The sequence below is a fragment of the Austrofundulus limnaeus genome, unplaced genomic scaffold (genome assembly GCF_001266775.1).
Source record: "Austrofundulus limnaeus strain Quisiro unplaced genomic scaffold, Austrofundulus_limnaeus-1.0 Scaffold27, whole genome shotgun sequence".
In the NCBI taxonomy this organism is placed as follows: Eukaryota; Metazoa; Chordata; class Actinopteri; order Cyprinodontiformes; family Rivulidae; genus Austrofundulus; species Austrofundulus limnaeus.
In genome coordinates this window covers 1,001,355-1,018,439 of record NW_013952429.1, presented here as the reverse complement: position 1 = coordinate 1,018,439, position 17,085 = coordinate 1,001,355, and the positions used below count along the sequence as shown (strand labels likewise).

Sequence of the window (17,085 nt, the reverse complement as noted above, 5' to 3'; positions counted from 1 at the left end):
AAACAGTACGACATGGTTGAGAGTATAATGGCATGAAGATAGATATTTGAAACAGAAGATGTCAGATTGGATCTAATTTTTGAATAAACGTATAATTTCTGTTTCGTCAGATTGGATCTAATTTTTGAATAAACGTATAATTTCTGTTTCACCTTAGTGGTTAAGACTTGTACATGATCACGATAAGTCAAATGAGAATCCAAAGTAATTCCAAGATATTTGTAGGTAGTGACAATATCAAGGGGTTTGTTTAAAAAAGTGAGTTGATTTGTTATATCGAAATGTCTCCTGGGTGAGGAAAAATACATGCACACAGTTTTTTAACATTAATTGATAAAAGATTATCTTGAAGCCAACCATGAAATGTCTTAAGATCTGCTTGTAACTGACTATTAATAGATTCAATATTGAAATCAGACAAAAAAAGAACAGTATCATCAGCATACATTAAAATATTTGAATACTTCAATATTTTTGGAAGGTCATTTATGTATAATAGGAAAAGCAATGGGCCCAGTATGCTCCCCTGCGGAACTCCCACGGAACAGGGCAGAGACCCGGACACAGAGCTTCCGTGTTTAACAACCTGACACCTATCAGTCAAATAAGAGGAAAACTTTTGTATTGCAGATGATGAAAGTTGAAAAGAAATCAACATTTGTAAGAGAGTATAATGATCAACTGTGTCAAACGCTTTACGAAAATCAATATATACAGCACCAGTTACTTGACCTTTGTTCAAAGCAGCACGTATTTGTTCAGTGAATAAAATTAATGCAGACATGGTTGACCTTGACATGCGAAAACCATGTTGGCTATTGCTTAGCATATTATTAGCTTCTAGATGCTGAAGTAGTTGATTAAATAATGTTTTTTCAAGTAACTTAGAAAAAAACAGGAAGAACAGAAATTGGCTGATAGTTTGAAACTTCTGTTGGATCACCAGATTTAAAAATGGGAGCAAACTTCCAGGCATCAGGGAAAATAGACTGCACAATACATAAATTAAGCAAACGATGAAACAATGGTAAAAAAGTGTTGGCATGCATTTTCAAGAAATCCATATTTATCTTATATTTGTCAAATGCATGTGAGCCATTTAGAGATTGGACTGGATTCAAAACATCACTCTGTGAAATTCCAGAAAATGAAAATTGCTTTGAAGTGTCAAGATATTTAAATAACTTTAAAATATTAGCTTGTCCTGGTAATGATGTCCTTACTGAAGAATTAAAATATTCATTGAATAAGTTAGCAATTTTTTTCATGATCAGAAACAAGAAGTCCATTTACTGAGATTTGTGAATTGTTATTAAATGTTTTATTGTTACTTTCACCTGTCACTGACTTAATCGTTTCCCACAATATTTTTGGATATTCTTATTGGCTGAAATAATTTGATTTTTAAAATATTGTTGTTTGGCTTTGCGTAATTCAGCAACACATTTATTTCGGTAACTGTTTAAACGAGACCGATTTTCAGAAGTTTTTGATATTCTATGAGTTTTCATTGAAGAAGCTTTCAACTTTAGGAGATGTATTATAGAGGCATTCAACCATGGAATTTTATTTTTCCGGACTGGAACTTTACAAGTTGTATTCAGTATTCAGACCATTTTCAAGCAGAATTCTGTGAAAAAGTTACGATAAATTAACATCCAACGGGTTGTAAATAGCTCTTTGGATTACCTTATTTAAAAAAAACACACATAACCAAAGTGGATTGCTTAAATCTTAAAAGAGCTTCAGTCTTAATCATTTCACATTAGTTCATAAAAACAGTAATATGTAAAATTTAACCTGTCAGTTTGGAAATACATGGTTATTTCTGAAAAATGATTATGAAGTTCCAGCTGTAACTGAGCCAAGGCTTCTCCAGAAGTGCTACAGCTTGCTTCTGTTGCCACTATTTGCACTTGCAAACAACCACTGAAATCTATGTTAACAACCTTGTACTGCAAAATTGTTGTAATGTGCCAAGTCGTATCATAACCACCACACTACCTTTTCAGACAGGGTGCTATTTTTAACCACAACACCCTCCCCCCATCACCTCTGCTCACCCCTAAAGTGATGGTTGTTTTTGCCATAAGAGTTTTATTTTGAAAGGTTTTTATCAGGGCTATTCAACTGGTGGGCCACATCTGGCCCGTGAGTGACCGAAGTTTGCCCGCCAATTGGTTCATTCATCTCTTAAGCCCAAACCCCCGGTTTTCTACTTTAATTACTATAAGTTATTTTAGTTAAACATGTTTGGTATCTACAGAAACATCAGAGTCTTGGCTAGAAGTTGGTAAAAACCATTTCTATGCACACTCAAGACAGTTAAAATTACAAACAGTTGAAGATAAAAATAGGAAAGTGAGGAAGAGTGGTTTAAAATTTTGGCAAGTCAGAGATGTTAAAATAATGTGTCAAATATGAGGTATAATGTGTTCTTTCTGATTTTGATATTGTTTAACACTACTTTTAAAGGGTTCTGTATGTTGTATTCATGATTAAATGCAGCAAAATAAACTATTTCAAAGGTAACAGATCTTTGTAATACTTGGTTTATTTACAAAATAACTAACTGCTGGATGTTCGGCCCCTGAGCTGTTGATCTGCAGTAGCTGTGGCGTCCGTAGCAGTTTAGTTGAATAGCCCTGGTTTATAAAGTGGAAACTACAGCGAAAGGTGAGTTACAGCTTTACAACCAGAATATGTGCCCACTTTCCCGCAATGATCCATTACACCAGTTAAAATAAAAGAGCTGTAGAAAATATAGTTTTAAAAAATGTCAACAGAAAATAGACTTGCACACAATTTTAATACAATATATCATTTAGGTCTGACTTTAAATGTCTCAGTTTGATATGCATAATAGAACAGTACAAATAAATGATCAAAATGTGACGTACCATTATTGAGAGACTTGAAATTGCCGATGAACTTAACATACTCATAGACGGGAGGGAGTTCCTTGGGGTCAATGGCTCCTCGCAGCATATGACAGCAGAACTCCAAATGATTCTTTGCTAAAAACAAAGCAAAAATATTTCATGTACATGATCAGTGAATTGTTTCAAAAAAGCTGTAAGCAAAGCACACAATGACTACTGACTCTTCATATAATCAGTACTTAGGCTCTCTGGATCGGTGGGATGTGTGGACAGAGCCTTGTACACTTCAGAGTGTTCCCCAATAGGCAGGAAGTTTAACAGGTTCTGGTCCACCAAGTCAGCCTGGGAAACACGCACATCTCAACATGAACACTTAGAACAATAGAAAGTACAAACACCTCCCACCCATACATCAATCATCTTAACACGTTTAATCGGAACCCTTTCACATATACACACAGGCAATGTTTTGGGATTTAAAAAAAAACTTGTTTTGGGATACAGCTGAGTACTAATTTATAATGATCACCAGAAAAAACAGTGTTGCTTACCGGTAGGTGTTCTAGTAATGAGGTGACACTCTCAGAGACATAAAGGATGTTCCCATCAGTCATTATTGCTATAAAGAACCCATCCAGAGCCTAATAAAAGAAAACAAAATAACAGAGAGGTTGTTTTTCAGCAGGAGAAAAAGACAAAATAAGGAGTTGTAGTAATATTTGCTTGCCTGCCAAAAAACATTTAAAAATAATATTTAACACAATAAAACTACATATGACAACATCCAAGTTAGATGAAGAAAATTACATACGTGTTGACATTTTTAACCAAAGCCTGAAAGTATCAGTGGATATGATGCTGGTGTTGTGACCTAACAGACAAAATGGGACATTTCTGACCTCCAACATGAGCTGGGTGAACTCCTCGTTGCTAAGAAATGGAGGCTTCCAGTCCTGTCTGATCTCACTCGACTCTGACTGGGCTGCGATTTCTGTTGAAGGAGGAATGACTTGTTAGAATGATCACACTACAAAATCAAGAAAAGGACAAGAGGAGAAGATGATTCAAAAACTACTTAACATGTGAATTTACTCATGGCTCATTAAAAACAGCAATAAATCATCTTTGTACAAAGTTTTACTGATAAAGATAAACAAGTCCTGATAGCAGCACGCACTGAGTGAATAATTAAACCAGAATATAAAGACAGAAATATCTGAGCAGCATAAACAGTTCGACATAAACACAGGAAGTGATGCGAGGACGATGAAATCTCCTGACCTTTGTGTTTACACAGGAAGTCGATGCTTTTCTGCAGGATGGTGGACTTGTCCATCTTCCTGGTGTTGCCAGGCAACATGGTGCCAAGCTCCTTGATGAGGACATTGAACTGGTCTCTCCTTTTCTTCTCCGACTTGTTACGAGACACGCTGCAACCCAAAACACAGTTATGGTTCATTGTATGGTGAAGACAGTGTTGAATGTCCTCTATTGAAATGAACACAAACATAAAGTCATCTTTAGACACATGAACGTTTTGTCAAACTACATTATATAAATTTCCACCATCTTTATCATCAGACAATTAGGTTTTAGTCTAAGTCTTTGTGTGTTTGTGTATATGTTTGTTAGCAAAATATCCCATGAATCACTGGACCAAGTTTAATGAAACTTTCAGAAATTGATCATTAACCTTAACTTAGGCCTGGGCAATTATTTGTGATTATTGAGCAAGAAAAAATTCAGGTTGATTACGGTGATCAGCTGTGAGCCTCTTTACTTGATCAAGCATGGCGGAAACATGCGTGACAACAGCCAATCAGAATCCACTTTCTCCTGCTCCACTTCTGTTTATAAGATGCTAAGGAAACAAGGATGAAATCGTGGAATTGACCAAACAAAATGTAATCCAGTATAAAACACTGAATCTCACAGAATTTGCTTATCTGGTCGAGTTTCTAAGGTATTTTGGCCGCTGCCGCTCCCTATACCTGCTGCTATCTGGTACCAGGCACGCAAGGAGAGGAAGAAAGAAAAGTGAGACGAGATGCGAGGCGAAACAGACTCACTAAAACAGAAATGTCCTCCACAAAAATGAAGCTTAGGGTAACGTTTAGGACAGAACAATGACCCAGCGTTTCTTTATTTATCTGGAGAGCAACTTTTCTGTGAGTTTTGTTGGCACACGATGGGCTGGATGTGTAAGAAAACGTGTGAAGACCACTTCCTGTCTGAGTCGCATCACAAATAGTGAGCTGAGCGAGACGTACACGCTGCAAACTCCTGAATGCTCAGAAGTAAGGTGGGAGTTTATCCAAGATTATTTATTTATTTATTTTTTGGGGGATAAAGTACTGTAAACAGGAGGGGGCAGTGGTGGGGGTTCCTTCCAAAACAGAAGTAAATAATGCGCTTAGATCTGATTCAGTTGGCAAGTGTGCACAAATTGATGCTGTTTGTAGGTTTTGTTTCTTTATGACATATTTAATGTGAAATTCAATTCTAAAACTTTATTTTACAAAAAGATAACCTTATTAACGTGAGATCCTATGATTTACACATAAAGAATGTTTTTTTTCTTGGTAAATATCTTTTTAAATACCTTGCAAAAACAATTTAATATTCTACTGAACTACAGCTATTTGTTATGTTAGTAAAAGTGAAATAACATCCTTTTTTATTATGTAGCTATTTATTTGTTAAGTTAATTATCAGTCACTTTATAATTGCACACTTTTTAGGTTAATAAAATAAATGGGATAATAGAGATTAGATGATATGAAAAAATAAATCATGACTGTTTTTTTTGTTTTGTTTTTTTTGCCGTACCGCCCAGCCCTAGCTTAACTGATTAACATTTGATGCCTGTCACAACCAACTTAAGATTAAAAAGAAAAAAACATGACTACAACTTGGTCAAATTTAGATATTGTGGAAAAATGAATGTAGTAGCTGAAAGTCATTTACAAAACATACAATGAGCATAACATCTCACAATGTAATGAGATCGCACATTACATTATTTTCAAGGTTTGACCAAAATAACTACAATATGCATTCCTTCAAGGATTAACAGGCTTTTAATTGTCCCATGTAGCTTACCGTTTTGCCTTGTCCTTCTCATCTTCTTCCATCAACCCATCAAAGAGGCTACAATCATCCCTACAGGGAGCAAAAAAACGTTTTGACATTCAGAGTTTCTCCTTATTCACTTTGTTTTCCTGAGTCACTGTGCCTGGCAGGCAGCTCTCAAACATACATGCAGTGCTAATATTAGCACATAATGGATGATGACCAATTAAAATCGGGGTAGGGTTTAAATACTTGTTGGTATGCATGCCAGTAGTAGGTTTCATTTGGAGGCTTATGGGAAAAATAAATTGCTAAAGAGAGCGCAAGAAGTGGTGAGTGACAGGGAAAGAATAAAACAGGAATGGGTCACACTTGCCAGGAAGTAAGGTATGTTTGCACTGTTTTATTTGAACTTACAAATGTTATATGAAGCTGACATGGAAATTTCTTGTTGAATATTTGGGATATATTATTAATTACAAATATGTAATAAAGCCTGCATACCCTATACTTGATGTCATGGTGGCTGCTGATCAGGGCTGTGGCTGCAGTGATTTGTTCTTAAGGCGTGAGGTAGGCATTTGGAAGAGCACCTGTAGAGGAAAGACAAAAAAAAAGAAACTATAAGTTTATTGTAATCTTTTAAATTACTTATAGTGGTTTATCATAATGTAAATGGTCAGAAAAGAGTCACATCTTTAATTAGGTGCTTTAACAATTATGTAATGACAAGCTCGTAAACGACACAAACAATCATCATGCCAAACAAATTGCCTGCCTAGTAATTAGTTTGGTATGTGTTGGTGTGAGGCTATTCAATGCATGCCCTCCTACACATTAATCATAAGCTGGACAGGTTACAGAGTACAACTGATGTCAAAAGAGCAGGTGGACACTGATGAAGATAAGGCTGGAGGCGAGTACCTTACTGCATACACAAATAAACTGCTCTGAAAAGATGAGGGATTACATGCTTGGGAAAAGAAGCAGTTTTACTTTATATGACTATACATAAAAAATGAATTTCATTAAGACCTCATGAAACATTTATTTCAAAAGAAGTCTCTTTTAAGTCAGAACTTATTTTAAAGTCTTTCTTGATGAATCCAAAAGAAAAGCAACACATATTCTGTATGCAGCTGTAGCAGAAAAAAAAAAAAAAAAAAAAAAAAAAAAAAAACATTGTAAGGAAATAATTCTGACATCAAACATTATTTATACATGTGTTACTAATAATATTAATCTCATTACACGACTGGACATAGAGTTCTCTGGTTAAGTCCAAATAGCAGCAGAAGCTGGCTGTATCATTTTGGGCATGGATGTTTTTGGCTAGAATGCCACTGTAATATAAAAATAAAAACAGAGAAAAGTACAAATTTTAGATGTAATTAAAAAAAAAAATCTTAAAATGCAAATGTAAAAGGTTTGTTTTATGAGATATTGTAAGTGTATGGGCTGATGGGGATGTTGCCCCCTACGTGGGTTCTCCTCACCCCACTGCAGCTTTTGCACAAAACGTCTTTCCTCAGGGGTTGTAGAAATGGATTGGGGAGGAAGCCGACTCTCTGGTCAAAAGCAATATTGAGGTCATCGGGTCAAGAAAGGCCAACAGACCATGGGAAAAACATGGTGGCTGACCAACCCTGAAAGAGGAACCAGTGCATAACAAAGAGGTCAGATTGGTTTGGATCAAAAGTTAATTAATTTTTCTTTTGTTTTTTACTGATTCCTGCCTTCACACAAAGCAATTGCACCAACGAAGGTGAATTTTTAACAGCTAGACTCTTTTTGAAAACATTAAAAACTTCCCATTGGCGATTTCTATCAACACAGAGAATTAAAAACGAAATTTACTTTTTTTTTTTTTTTGCCTGCCACCAAAAGTCAAAAATGCACAATTAAGTTTTTCCTCTGTGTCTGTCTATTATCAAAGTATCTTTGGAATTCCTGGACAAATTTAATCAAACTAGCAGAAATTGATAACAGGATGTACTTATACGACTGGATGGCTTTCAGAGTGAACCTAATACAAAGTGGCTGTCGCAGTCAACAAACCTTAAAAACACTAGTCTGCTTAGTCAGTAGGGGTGTAACAATACATCGATCTATATCAATATATCGATTTTAATGATTCATGATTCAGTTATATCGAGGCAAAATGAAAATATTGATCTATAGCGTCATCATATGCTCATTGTGAATCGATATATGACCATCTAAGACAGTCACTGTGTTAGATGGTCATAAGATATCTCATATCGATCGCAGACATGTGGATTGAATTGAATCGAAATTATATCATGACAGACTTTGTGATTGAGAAATATTGAATCGTCATCCAAAACATATCGATGTAATATTGTATCGTGATAAAGCTGGTGGTTTACACCCCATTAGATAGTTTTACAAATATTGAGCTACAAGTTGGTGTGTTGTTAGCTGAGACTGATCCTTAAAACACATTTTATACAACATTAATATTGTCCCATTAGCAAAATATACTGCAAACCAATGAACAGATGTAAAATAAACTTTTAGGAAATAATCAATGAATGTAAACCTACAACAGGTTCATCAGAGGGCCACTTAAGACACAAACCATCACTTACACTCCCTTTCCCATGAACTACCTAATAAGTCTTTTTAATTTACCTTAATTATTTATTATTATTTATTTAAATTATTTATATTTTGAAATTCCAATGATGCATCATTAAATGATAAAAAGGCTAAAAAATATCTAGAATAAAGTACTCTTTTTTTCTAACTTACCCTTGACTGGAATGTCTCTTGTAGGCAAAACTATGTTTTCGTTTTGAAGCCTCACAGGCAGTGACAAAACTTCACACCACAGTTGACCTACAACACAAAAAGAGTAGTGACTCATTCACAAACACTCCTCGAGTGATTCATTGTTTAACACGCATATAAAATGTCATGGCAAATAAAAATTAGAAAAACAATTAAAGAAATATTATGATCATCGGTGCACAATTGAATTTATCATATATAGGCAGCAAAATACCAAAGTTATCTTGATGCCAAGTTACTAGAAAACATTATGAGAAACATCACTACAAAAAGCTAATAATCAACAACACAATCTGTAACCCATGTCACTTCACCATGAGCACAAGTAGAAATGTTTTACCAACAAGAAGCTCGGATCTATAATGATTTTACATCAAAACTAAACAAAGCATCTAGAGAATGTTGACATTTTTGCTTTCCAATCACACTTATCTGAATAATAGTAATTGTTATAACCAATGTACTATTCTGAAAGAGCAGTTTTAAAAAAAAAAAAAACAGTCGATCAGCAGACAGACAACAGATCTTTGATAATATCACTCAAAAGTATCAATAACCACTTGTAGAGTTAGGTGTGTTGTAAGAAAGTGAAACAAAAAGTCTCCCCATTCTTAGAACCTGGATTTTAATGTAATTCTGGCTCTGTGGCAGATATGCAACCTGTTCGGAGTGTACCCCTCCTCCCACAGTGACTGCTGGGGAGAGTCACCACAACAAGACAGAAGAAGAAGGAAAAAATGGATTGATGTATTCCAGGATGACTTTCTAACACACCTAGACTTAATCTCTCATTTGGTATTTATTGGTTTGTTGTAAAACAGAGATACTAAATTAGGACAAAAGTATATAAATCTCAAATCAAATTCAATAATTCATTTGTAATTTGCCTGGCAAATTCGGGCTTCAGACACACTTTTATAGACAAAAATGCCAATTTAGCTCATTTCACATTTGCTATGACCTACATATGAAGCTTGTTGTTTTCAGTAAATGTTGTCATTTATTTGTGAGTAATAGCCAACAACTTATTAAATAAATTAATGTTAGACAACAGATTTGGTGAAGAACTATTTAAGTTTTGCTATAATCAGGTTGTTAACAGAATACTCAGTTTTATGAAAGCAAACTTCCTTTTTTCTGAAGCCTTCACTAGCATTCACTTTGGAGCATGTTTTGAATAGATTCATCACGTTTAAAATATTTAGGTCATTCAAAGGCTTTAAATATTCATTAGTTTGTAGCTTACAATGAGGAAGATACAGTCCCAGGACTAATATATCAAACTCATAAGCCTTAAGAAAGTATTTTTACCGACTAACCATAGCTAAATTTGTCATCTCCATTCATTGAACAAGTGAAGTCCCCCTCTCTGTTTGAAAACCACTGTTTAAGAAGAGCGTGGGCGTAAGGTCAGATTGACTATCAAACAATATACTTTACAGATATTTTGCACATTAAACAGCCTCGAGTTCATCCTGATGTCCTCTGAGATGTATTTTGAGGATGCTAACCCACTTCAATCTCATTAAATTGCTTCTTCGCTTAGCTAAAACACCATTACGAATGAATAAACTTTCATACTTTTGCAATATGGTCGCGCTGTAGTATTGCCACGATTCACCATTAAGAAAATGCTCATTTTTACATACCGTTTTAATGCCACAGGTGTTGTTATACAACCATAAGAGAGCAACCTATATACTACTAGCCAGCTAGCAGGCTAACTAAGCTGACGACCGAAAACTGCCCATTTAACTTGGAGATTTAATGCTCTCACTGCCCCCGTTTTTTCCTCCGGCTACGCTAACAAACACCGAAAGCCACTGTTATGACGGGTGAAAAAGCAACTCACGTTCGTACAATCAGGAATATCAGCGTCTATCATTTGCGAGCTGGCGCCGCGCCTGGAGCTGTCACGCAACAACTGACATTGAAAGACAAAACAATCTTCAGAAATATAACCAATGAATCCAGACAAACGCCGCGAGACCACGAAGCCCGAGCGCTCGCGCGAGCAGGCGGCGTCCTGAAAAGGCGAGCCGACAGAAACACAAACGTTATCAACGCGGGTGAGAAATGTCCAAAACCAGCGATGGTGGAAACATTTTCGCGGCAGATGTACCGTACAGAGACAGACACACACACACACACACATACATACACACACGCGCGCGTTGAGGAGGACACGCGCACGCGCAGTGGTACGCACAGTACGCACAGAAACTGGCAGCTCCGAATGTGGGTCACTGGGCCTTCAAGCGTGCGGAAACAGTCCCGAAGCCTGCTCTGCAGTCCGACCGCTTCCGCACGCTAAAACGAAAACACCACTAAGCTATCAACAACCCTGCCGCTTCCCGAACACGCACAGTTTTGTGTATGCCGTGACAAAAAAAAAAAAAAAATTTATTTACCTTCGCGTACACTTCGACAGCAGCCTCCGTGTTTTGCCGACTTGAGCGTAATCGAAGTGGCGGCGGGGGCCGGGGAGGACTTCGGGCTGAGGAGAAAAACAGGAGGCCTACTTCATATTATACGACGTACAGTCATGCGCATTGGAGACAGTAGGGCGCACTATTTTACAAGTACAGTAGCTGTGAATCGCTGAGTGATCACCGAGGGGGGAAATGACTCCGCGTTTTTAGTACCTTTTCCATTCAGGTTTATTCTATAGGATGACTACTAAAAAGGTTTTTTTGTGTGTGTGTGATAAACGACAGCGACGCTGCACTATAGCTTGCATTTGACAGCATGTAAAAATAAAAAGGCAATCTACAACAGAAAACACCAAATGTTAGTGATACAATGCACCATTTAAGCAGTAATGCATGGATTAAGTGAGATAGTCGCCATGTGAAAGCAGAAAAAAATATATATATAAAGATGACCAGGCCAGATAGTAAGGGGTTCCCTCTTTAATTCGCATCCAATCAGAAGCCTTCAAAGCAATGACGTCGAGCAAAAACCTGTGTTGAGTTTCCCCATGCATGCTGTAACAAACTATAAAATCTTCTGATATTGCAGAGTTGTTGCAGTTTTGGTCAAACCTTAAAAATAAGATTATGTGCAATACATGATCCTGACAGTGTTTCCCAAAGTTGGGGTCGGGACCCAAAGTGGGGTCCCAAAACTTCAAGGTGGGGTCCTGAAAAGATTTTCTGAATTAATTACATTTTTTGCCTTAGTTGTTGCAAAGGAGTGAGGTTAGTGTATTTAAAATGGATAAATGTAGTATAAAAGTATTGTTACTATGCCCATGTTTAGTTGACCTGATACAAATGTTTATCATACAAAAATAACTGGGGTCACAGGTCTCTGCTACTATTTTGTGGGTCAAAAGATGAAAAGTTTGGGAACCACTGCACTTTGGTTCCCAAAATTGGGCTTGGGACCCAATTATGGGTAATGAAGCACCTTGGATAATCTCCAGAAATCAATTTAAAGGGTAATAAAATAATTACTGCTGTAATATTTTCCCTATAATTATTACAAAAACACAAAATAAGTAAAAAATAAGCTGTTCAGATTGTCAAAAAGCCTGTGTTTTTGGGGTTATTAACCAAGTTTGTGTACTCAGACCAGTAATATTTGGGGTCACAAGTTTTTTCCATGGATATTTTGTGGGTCAGAGGATAAAAAGTTTGGGAACCACTGGTCTATAAGCTCGTGGAGGGCGCAGTATGTTGTGACTGATTCTCACACCACAGCAAATTTTAGCTCAATACTTGTAAATTTCACAGAGATTTAGACATTTTTTATAAAGTCTAATGTTGAAAAAGCTGTGGTGGGCATCTTGAATCTGGTTGATTCCAAACATCGCTTAGATGTGTAGACAATAGCTTTTAGATTTCATTGCAATCTGTCCAATAGTTTATGAGATATTTTGCTTACAGGGTTGACTCCAATATCAAGGTTTTAAGCAAGGATTTTGAGCTTTAAAATCCGAGCACACTTTTGCAGACTTTCTATGACACTAAATGAAACGTGCAAACCTTACACAAATGCACCAACTAAACACAAAACTATTTAACTAAAATTAAATCCGATACATTTGTGTATTAGAACAAGATCTCATTGGATTTGTGTTTGCATATTTTTACATGGAAACGTGATCCTTTTAGTTCTAGAACTTTACTGCCCTCTATTGAAGAGGGCTTGCAATGAAAATAATACCACTGTGAACTTTTCACTAATAAAACAAGAGAAGTGTTTCTGTTTTTGAAGCCAAAACACTTACAATGAACTTTTGTGTTTTCTATGATATTTCAAATCAGCTAATTTTGTCTCATGTCGTGAGGAATCCTGAAAATCAACCCAGACTTCCACCTGTCTTGTTTCCCGGTTTTTGTAAAGTGCTGACGTTCTTAATTCTTATTTTTATTTTATGCCTCATTGGTGTCCTTAACTTTGTTTTTTTTAATCTGTGTTACCAGTCTGCAGTTATTTTTGAATTCCAAGGACTCTCCCTGTGTTATTGGTCTATCCTGTTCTTCTTTGACTCAGCATATTCTGCTGCATGGTATTTTAACATTTTTCCTCTTCAAAATGTGTTTATTCTGCTGCAGCTTTCAGTTGATCAATGTGGGACTTTTTCTCATGACAGTTCTGGGTCAAGGTCTCAGAAAAGTTGGCAGAAATTTGGAATCTTTCCAGATCTTTTTAGAACCATGTCATTTGCAAATAACAGCGACTCATTATGTTTCCTGACATTGGTTTTTATGAAGTGTTCCTGAGTCCATGAAGTGATTTCCGCTTCACAGGGGAGTCTGATATTAATGCAGCGCTGCCTGGGTGCCAGCAAACATGTACACAGAGGTCTGCAAACTCTGTGTTTTCCCACATATTTTATACGGAATAAACATAAACAAAATGGCCGTACCACCCTGAACACGCCACATCTTGTCTGGTCTTGGATGGTACTTGGATGGGAGACCGCTTTCGAACACCAGGTGCCACAAAACCAATGTAGGAGTTGTGCCCCCACATTGGAATTCTAGCAATGGAAAACCTCTGACCATCATAGGTCACCCTTTATGAAGGATGACTAAGATAAAATAATTGTCCTAAAAACCAGGGTCAGAGTGCCAAAGCCCCTGCCTTCGGCTGGCTACTGCCCATGGTTGGTATCATGCACCTGATTTGCAGAGCCCCTCCTGTGGGTAGTGGGCCCACAGGAAGGCAAACAGAAATTGCTCATTTGGGCTTAGCCTGACTGGATCAAGGGTAATAGCTCCTAGGATCATTGAGGCCCACAAACTTTTCAACCACTATAAATACAGTGGTGATTCCAGGAGGAGGTCACAAACTTTGGGAAGTGGCTGGTCGCATTGTAAATGGACCTTTCTCTTTCTAGCTCCCCAGGCGAAACATCTTCAGCTACAGAATAGAACTCCGATTGCTTTGGGTTTTTGTTTAGCCTTTTTTGATTCACACAGTCAAAAGCCGCTGTCTGAGATCATACGACTATTTTCGAAATGATAGGTAAGTACAACAAACCTCATGTGTTATTCATGGGTTTCAACACTTGTACATTTCCTTTTGCGCTCTGCTTCCTGCCCATCTGCTTGTCTTTCCATCTCAGAGACAAAAAGCCTCTCAAGCGAACACCCACAACAAGCATCGGCAACAACAACAACAACAATAAAGCACTTAGCAGTGGAAAAAAAACTCATCTTTGTGTTCACAAATGTGACCAGTGATCCAATGGAGCCACACTCTTGCCTGTGAACAAATTAAATCAGAGTGTTGGTCTGGTTCTTGTTGGAGTGGTTTGGCTCAGAGAAAATAATTGTTTTAGGTTTCACACACCAAAATGTAAGCCCGTCTACATCTTCAGCAAGGGTTCTTGTGAAGTCACTATGACTAAAGAAGTGTATTATCCTTTTGTGAGCTTGTAAAAATAAAAGGGAAAAACCTCCCCACCACCCCTCATATAAGTGCTTCACCCCACTTGTATCTCTTCTCAGTGATTGAATTACTACAGGGTAATGGAAACCATGTAGAGTGCTGTGGGACATCCTTTTCCCACACAACAACCGTTTAATCACAGACAAACAGCGGGCACTGAGCCACAGTATATATTAATGTCTATATGTAAGTAAGAGGAGGAGACAGAGAGACTCCAGAATCACAGACACTGTCCATGTGTGCTGGAGAAGGGGGTTAGGAGAGAAACATGCAGCCACTGGACATTGTCCAAAACACAGTCTTTTTTTGTTTTTTTAGCTGAAAACAATCCAAACTCAGGGGCGAAATGCATTTACCGGATACTTTCATAATGGATCTTGATTGGAGCAATAAAAATTTTGACTGATGAAGGGAATGGTCTTTTATTGGCCCCTTATGGTACTTAGTCCCCCGCCCCTTCGAGGGAGCTGATATGCAAGCATTAACTCAATAGATGGATCAACAGACCTCATATCACCAATGGGCTGCGTGTGTGTGTGTGTGTGTGCAGAGTAAAAGCTCAGTTCACACACACACACAACCAACCCACAACCACAAATTTTCTCACCATCTGATAAGAGGAAACATCACCACCTCCCTCCCTATCCACCACTGCCAGCTTCTCCAGACACCATCAACAACGTCTTTTTTCCACATCTCGTCAGATCCTTGGACTCTCTCTCACCTGCTGTCACTCTCTCTTGTGGTTCTTTTTCTTTACTTTTGGTTTGGCGAAGCTTTCATTCCTCTCTGTCCCGTCATGTCTTCTCTTTTGAGAGAGGAAATGCAGAGAGTATTATTCCGACCAGCAAAACACAGACTGGCGGAGTTTATTGAGATCGAAGAAGCATCACCTGGGAGGCATTTTCTCTGTGTCTCAGGTAAGCCACTCCACGCCAACTAAAATAAAATTTTACCTTCAGTTTTACTGCATTTTTATTCCATTTTGAATTGAATTGTTTTCTTTTTTGCAGTTGGACCAAAGAAAGCGGTGCAGTTAAGCATAGTGCAATGTCAGGTGTTTGTCACGTCCCACAAGTCTGGGTCCAAGAGATCGCACACCAAACGCTCCAACATCCAGGACTGCTACAAGAGGACAGAGATCTGGGCTCTGGAAGACTTGACCCTTGTTGACGGACGGGATCCTGATGTGGTAATGAACCCAATCTGATTTTAAGTGCATTTGTACAAAAAACCGGATCCCTTTACTGAAAGATAAAAAGAAAATATTCAAATTTCAATTTAATTCACACAAACTACAAGGTAACACAATGTCATTATGTGGTCATTATTTTTTTATTTGGTGGCAACATCCAGAATCTCAACCATCCATTGGTGATGTCTTTATGAAAAATATGACAGCAACAAGGATGAACACAGTCTTCTAGCCTGTTTCCCTTTTCTATGATGCTCATATGTTTGTTCAATTTCTCATTTTCTGTGACATAGATAGGGAGACTCTATAAGCAGTCGGTCTGATTTCTTTCCACATCAGTCTGTTTATGTTGTGTTGTTCAACAGGTGATCTAAACACACCCACCCATCTATTCATTTTTTTCAAAGTGGGCTGATATACAAAATCTGTAGGTGTTAAATAATTTTGTTCTTTTGTGTCAGTATCTGAAATGTACCTTTCCACAGAAATCCATATCCCTTCTATTCTGACAATTCTTCATTCTTGATAATTTTATTAAATGGACAATGTGCTTTTTATTGTTGTATTCTCCTGTTTTTAATAATGGAGTTAAAATGAAACAATTAAAATAAAAAAATCAATTAAAGTCAAAGAACTTGGACAGCATACCTTTTTGTTTTATTTGATTTCCTTTTCACAGCCGTCATCCAATCTGAAATTAAGGTGTTGATTTTTATACACACTCCATCTCCTTTTTTTCCCCTTCAGGATGACCCCTGTTTTCTGCTGCACTTTGAAAAGGTGCGTTCAGTGACGGCCGTCAGCTGCTCGGCCAAATACACCATGGTGCGTGCCCTGGTTGCCCTCAGTGACCGATTCTGCCATCAATCACTGAATCTTCTGAACTTTGACCACGCTTACATCAACCCTACCACCTACTACTCCAACAGAGGAGACTGTGTTGTTCTGTCACAGATTTGCTTCTACGCCTTCAATCTGGTGTGTCTGTCCTTGTGTCCTGTACCCATAGAAGTGTAACATCAGTGTTGTGTGTGTGTGTGTTTGTGTCTTGAATGTTTGTGTGTATCGTTTCTTGAGCTGTAGCTAATGTACTGTATATGATTTGAGTCAATAGCAGGTGTGGAGTTGGCTTCAGTGGGACTTTAATAAAGTATTATCGATCTTTTACGTTGATGTTCTAAGTGTATGTCTATGACTAATACAAGTTTCAAACAGATA

The 17,085-nt window shown here is 37.4% G+C and overlaps 2 protein-coding genes across 8 annotated transcripts in view; one reads left to right on the top strand and one right to left on the bottom strand.

The window, feature by feature from the left end:
• clockb (clock circadian regulator b) overlaps nucleotides 1–11,284 on the bottom strand; it is a 21,969-nt gene extending 10,685 nt beyond the window's left edge. For 4 of the 7 annotated variants that reach the window (XM_014004878.1, XM_014004882.1, XM_014004881.1 and 1 more), the window contains exons 1-10: nucleotides 11,180–11,284; nucleotides 8,730–8,816; nucleotides 7,451–7,600; nucleotides 6,459–6,547; nucleotides 5,985–6,044; nucleotides 4,164–4,312; nucleotides 3,782–3,873; nucleotides 3,434–3,523; nucleotides 3,104–3,224; nucleotides 2,901–3,017 (exon numbers count right to left, since the gene is read on the bottom strand). In XM_014004878.1, coding sequence (XP_013860332.1) covers nucleotides 2,901–3,017; nucleotides 3,104–3,224; nucleotides 3,434–3,523; nucleotides 3,782–3,873; nucleotides 4,164–4,312; nucleotides 5,985–6,044; nucleotides 6,459–6,475 — 646 coding nt within the window. In that variant the 5' untranslated portion in view covers nucleotides 6,476–6,547; nucleotides 7,451–7,600; nucleotides 8,730–8,816; nucleotides 11,180–11,284. Of the gene's footprint in view, nucleotides 1–2,900; nucleotides 3,018–3,103; nucleotides 3,225–3,433; nucleotides 3,524–3,781; nucleotides 3,874–4,163; nucleotides 4,313–5,984; nucleotides 6,045–6,458; nucleotides 6,548–7,450; nucleotides 7,601–8,729; nucleotides 8,817–10,620; nucleotides 10,925–10,986; nucleotides 11,144–11,179 lie in introns of those variants that run through there. The other 3 variants (XM_014004884.1, XM_014004880.1, XM_014004879.1) reach the window with 3 other exon arrangements.
• A 3,876-nt stretch (nucleotides 11,285–15,160) lies between these two features.
• On the top strand, nucleotides 15,161–17,085 carry exoc1l (exocyst complex component 1 like). The gene is made up of 3 exons (XM_014004833.1): nucleotides 15,161–15,592; nucleotides 15,686–15,864; nucleotides 16,615–17,085. Exons 1-3 carry the CDS (start codon nucleotides 15,166–15,168, stop codon nucleotides 16,882–16,884), a joined length of 876 nt encoding a protein of 291 aa, XP_013860287.1. The 5' UTR covers nucleotides 15,161–15,165; the 3' UTR covers nucleotides 16,885–17,085.

Excerpts from the sequence above, each read along its gene's own strand:
- exoc1l (XM_014004833.1), top strand. The coding sequence starts at position 15,166 with ATGGATCAACAGACCTCATATCACCAATGGGCTGCGTGTGTGTGTGTG. Across the intron at positions 15,593-15,685 it reads GCATTTTCTCTGTGTCTCAG|TTGGACCAAAGAAAGCGGTG; the intron begins GTAAGCCACTCC and ends TCTTTTTTGCAG. Across the intron at positions 15,865-16,614 it reads ACGGACGGGATCCTGATGTG|GATGACCCCTGTTTTCTGCT; the intron begins GTAATGAACCCA and ends TTTCCCCTTCAG.